Source organism: Simochromis diagramma, unplaced genomic scaffold, assembly GCF_900408965.1.
Source record: "Simochromis diagramma unplaced genomic scaffold, fSimDia1.1 OVJJ01000604.1, whole genome shotgun sequence".
Taxonomy (NCBI): domain Eukaryota; kingdom Metazoa; phylum Chordata; class Actinopteri; order Cichliformes; family Cichlidae; genus Simochromis; species Simochromis diagramma.
This window is the reverse complement of record NW_024387416.1, coordinates 283199-288086: the sequence shown is the minus strand read 5'-3', so window position 1 is coordinate 288086 and position 4888 is coordinate 283199. Positions and strand designations below refer to the sequence as shown.

General features: G+C 41.1%; 1 protein-coding gene across 1 annotated transcript; it reads left to right on the top strand.

The window, feature by feature from the left end:
- The first annotated feature begins 1025 nt into the window (after positions 1 to 1025).
- LOC120721821 lies at positions 1026 to 2641 on the top strand. Its single transcript, XM_040012453.1, has 6 exons — positions 1026 to 1696; positions 1894 to 1925; positions 2027 to 2155; positions 2273 to 2309; positions 2415 to 2498; positions 2609 to 2641. The coding sequence occupies exons 1-6, from the start codon at positions 1365 to 1367 to the stop codon at positions 2616 to 2618; spliced, it is 624 nt and encodes a 207-aa protein (XP_039868387.1). The 5' UTR covers positions 1026 to 1364; the 3' UTR covers positions 2619 to 2641.
- Positions 2642 to 4888: the final 2247 nt, after the last annotated feature.

Below are 4888 nucleotides of genomic sequence, written 5' to 3'. Positions count from 1 at the left end.
GATAGCAGGATTGAAATATGTCACTGATGTGCAGTTTTATTGTTGTGTAACGTCACATGTCGTCAAATGTATTTACACTTCTGTTCTTTCAACTATAACATGCATTTTCTCCATTACTGCATTTTGAACAACCCAAGTCATCTACTGCCAACATCCCCTAAGCATGTTATGTCCATGCTTTAAAGACTCAAAGCTGTTTTTACTGAACACGGTTCTAGGTAGGTGATAATATGGATAATCAGTGTATAATAAACCAATTTATGCATATTATTAGATATCTAAGTGAGTTTGGGGTTTCTACAAAGTTCATATGAAACATGGTTTGTTGGAAAGTTGTGAAATTTTAAAAAATCACTTCTGTGCCAAGTTTCATCAACTGACTGCAGTCAGATGTTCCTCTGTGTTCAAACCTGTTAAACAAGCAACTTCACATTTCTTGTAGTTGGTTGCAACATAACCAAGCCAATTATGGTAACTGACTAAAACAAAGGACAGTTGTAATAAAACAAGGAACTTTCTGCATTTTTCCAGCCACTCCTCTCACATGGCTGTGCCACAGCTAATAATAACACATTTCTCATGTATTTGTTTGTGGAGCGGATCCTTTCTTTATCATTTCATCCACCATGCAGAAAATATCATGAATTATGATCAGTGACACAGTCACACCTACCTTTATCAAGTTTTGCATACAAACTGCGTGATATGTGAAAGCTACTTGTTCATTGTTTAGGGTTCAGCTAAAGCCGCTTTAGCCTGCTATAAAAAAAAAAAGAATTAAAAAATATATCTTTTTAATTCATTTTTTTAAATATAACTGTCTATTATTTAGTTATTAGGGAATACACAATGTAACCCAAATAATAAAAGATAATGAGTTATAAAATATTCATATAATACAATATATGGTTAACTGATGTATTTTGTGTTGTTGTTGTTGTTACACAACCCAAACTGTATGTTACATTCCAAAACTACCTTTCCCATACACGTCCGCCCTCATCAGTATGGAAGCCGGTCAGTCCAAAACTGACGTTGTCATACTGGCTCGTCTGCCGCTGTTGCTCTTAAAGGAGACGTACCTCATTCGAGGGTACTCCCGGTCAAACAAATATGAGGTATGCTATAGCTTTAAGAACTAAACAATACTGGATATTTCTAAAATAATATGCGTCATTAAACTTATATATTTTAAATAATCTATTTTGCTATTTATGCAGTGGCACAAAAATTGATCGTTGGCCAGGCTAACGAAACTTGGGCTGGCTCTGGCCTTGTATGGTGGGCCTTCATTGTGAACGCTCATAAGTAACTAGGCTTAAGTAATCACTAAAGTCGGTAAAGGCTATAACTGTAAGAGCGAAATGGAGTCTGGGAAAGGCGAGGTTTCAGGCACTGGTCCTGGAACTCGGACCGCAGAGTCGACAGCGGCCTCAAAACCATCCGCGGACTCGAGTGAGCCCTCCTGCGGTAGAGCCAGAAGCAAAAGGCGGACAAAAACATCCTTGTTCTTCCCGGACTCCGGTGAGACTCGTTCCGTCACCTCAGGCTCTGTGCGTGTGTTACGATCAAGGAAAGCTGGAGCTGGTACGACCTGCGAGTCCAGAAATATCACATGCAAGAAAAAAGCGACCAGTTCACGCGACGCACGCAGTCGACCTGCAGGATCACGCACCAGAAACACACCTGTCATGCAGTAAGTGCGTGCGCTGCTACTTTGATGGACGAAACTATTTGAAGAAGCTAGACACATCCTTGACAACAAGTTTGTTTACACCTCAGAAGTGTTATTTCAGTGGGACTTCTTAAAACTGTGTATTTACTGCATACAAAAAATAAATAAAATAAAACTAAACCTTTAAATGTGTTGATTTTTAACTTTCTTTCTTGCAGAAGTGCAATAAAGAAACCAACAGCCAGTCGGGGTAATGCACATATGTGAATCCCGTTCATCTGCAAGCAGTCATTTTACCTTTTACCACTTAACAAGTGTGTTATTAACCCATGTTCACATTTATTTCCCCAGCATCCACAAAAACAATTGGACCAAAGCTTCCCAAAACTAGAAAAGGTGGGGGGAAACCTTCAACCAGGGCCTCACACACATCAGCAGCAACATGCAAGCTCGAAGCTGAGTCAGGGGCGTTTTCATGTGGTAAGAGAAGACCCCTTGCATCCTTTTTGTTGTGCACTTGTTGAACTGTGTGAATATCTTGAAATGAAAGTGCAAGCAACTCAAAATAAACTCACAGACGTGTGTGTTTTTTTTCAGTGAGGGACACTGGTTCTGTGAAAGAAAGCAATGGCAGGTGAGTGATAACTTATCAAAAGCACATCAGAGGGAACGAGGGAGGATGTTACCAGCGGTACTGTGAAATTCAACATGTCCAGTGTCGTGTTAATGTCCCTATTAGCGTTGCAGATCCAGATGTGGCTCTCAAGGAGGACCTTGCATTAAGAGATGATCCAAATGACCTTGTCAAAACTGAGACAAAGACGTACGTCGATTATGCTGCCTGATCACCGATCGTGCAATTTACTTCACATCAGATTAAGCACATTAGTGGTAAAATTTGCTCTTTTTTCTTTATTTTTCCCCTCTGTTTAGGAATAAATAAAGCCGCCAACAAACATAACAAAAGTGGCTATTCTAACAGGATCTAGCATATCAGAAACGGCCCCATCAAAAACAAATGAATGGTATACAACTTCAAATCAGTCTGCTGGATCAACAGATGGTAAAGGTTCCACACCATCATATGGTGAATCAGTGACCAACACAATAACGCAAACTACAACAGCTTCGCTTGCAAAATCACAGGATTTATCAACAATCTTAACTCCGGCAACACAGTCAGAAACTCCAGCAGGAGCCAGACCATCAGAGACAGTCAAATCAGCGGCTTCACCAATGTCAGTGTCAGCATCATCTACAACAGAGCCATCCACAGGTGGCAATCAAACCTATGGCTCAAGAACAACCCGACACACAACACCAACAAACAGTGCATCTGGTTCTAGTACAACAGGGGTGAAAACCCAAACTGCAGGATCTGTGGACACAGTGGCCATTACAACTCCCAAACAGTCTGGTCCACTCACAACTGATATACATGCATCTACAACAGCCCTTACATCAACACAAACGACAGTGTCTATTACAGCAACAACAACTGAGCCTACAGCATCTACAAAGGAAAGCATCACCACAACAAGGCAGGCAACATCATACACAGAAACAGGATTCACAACACCAACAAATAGCACTGTACCATCGAACCTAACCACAACATCGTTTCCAATCACATCAAATCAAAAAGCTTTATCAGGAAACACAGCATCACAACAAAGTACAGGCGATGAAACAACAAACATGCAAACAGAAACTTCCACTTTAAAATCAACAAAAGAAATGCCAACAGATGTCCCAAAACCAACCTACACACCATCATATAGAAGTGAAGGCACAACTCTTCAACCACTGGCCACAGCATCCACAAATGTGTCACCCACATCTGTAACAAGACAAGCAACCAAGGAGGAAGGTAGCAGTACTGATCAGTTTACACAAGAATTTACCAAATCTGCAGCATCTGTGACAACTACGTCAGTAACACCAACTCAGGCCATACAACATATAGCACAATCAACCATGACAGAAAACACTTCACTGGAAACATTTCAGAGTACACCTGAGGGAACACCAGAATCACCAAAAAGTATGGCTATTCTAACAGGATCTAGCATATCAGAACGGCCCCATCAAAAACAAATGAATGGTATACAACTTCAAATCAGTCTGCTGGATCAACAGATGGTAAAGGTTCCACACCATCATATGATGAATCAGTGACCAACACAATAACGCAAACTACAACAGCTTCGCTTGCAAAATCACAGGATTTATCAACAATCTTAACTCCGGCAACACAGTCAGAAACTCCAGCAGGAGCCAGACCATCAGAGACAGTCAAATCAGCGGCTTCACCAATGTCAGTGTCAGCATCATCTACAACAGAGCCATCCACAGGTGGCAATCAAACCTATGGCTCAAGAACAACCCGACACACAACACCAACAAACAGTGCATCTGGTTCTAGTACAACAGGGGTGAAAACCCAAACTGCAGGATCTGTGGACACAGTGGCCATTACAACTCCCAAACAGTCTGGTCCACTCACAACTGATATACATGCATCTACAACAGCCCTTACATCAACACAAACGACAGTGTCTATTACAGCAACAACAACTGAGCCTACAGCATCTACAAAGGAAAGCATCACCACAACAAGGCAGGCAACATCATACACAGAAACAGGATTCACAACACCAACAAATAGCACTGTACCATCGAACCTAACCACAACATCGTTTCCAATCACATCAAATCAAAAAGCTTTATCAGGAAACACAGCATCACAACAAAGTACAGGCGATGAAACAACAAACATGCAAACAGAAACTTCCACTTTAAAATCAACAAAAGAAATGCCAACAGATGTCCCAAAACCAACCTACACACCATCATATAGAAGTGAAGGCACAACTCTTCAACCACTGGCCACAGCATCCACAAATGTGTCACCCACATCTGTAACAAGACAAGCAACCAAGGAGGAAGGTAGCAGTACTGATCAGTTTACACAAGAATTTACCAAATCTGCAGCATCTGTGACAACTACGTCAGTAACACCAACTCAGGCCATACAACATATAGCACAATCAACCATGACAGAAAACACTTCACTGGAAACATTTCAGAGTACACCTGAGGGAACACCAGAATCACCAAATAGTACGGCTATTCTAACAGGATCTAGCACATCAGAAAACAAATGAATGGTATACAACTTCAAATCAGTCTGCTGGATCAACAGATGGTAAA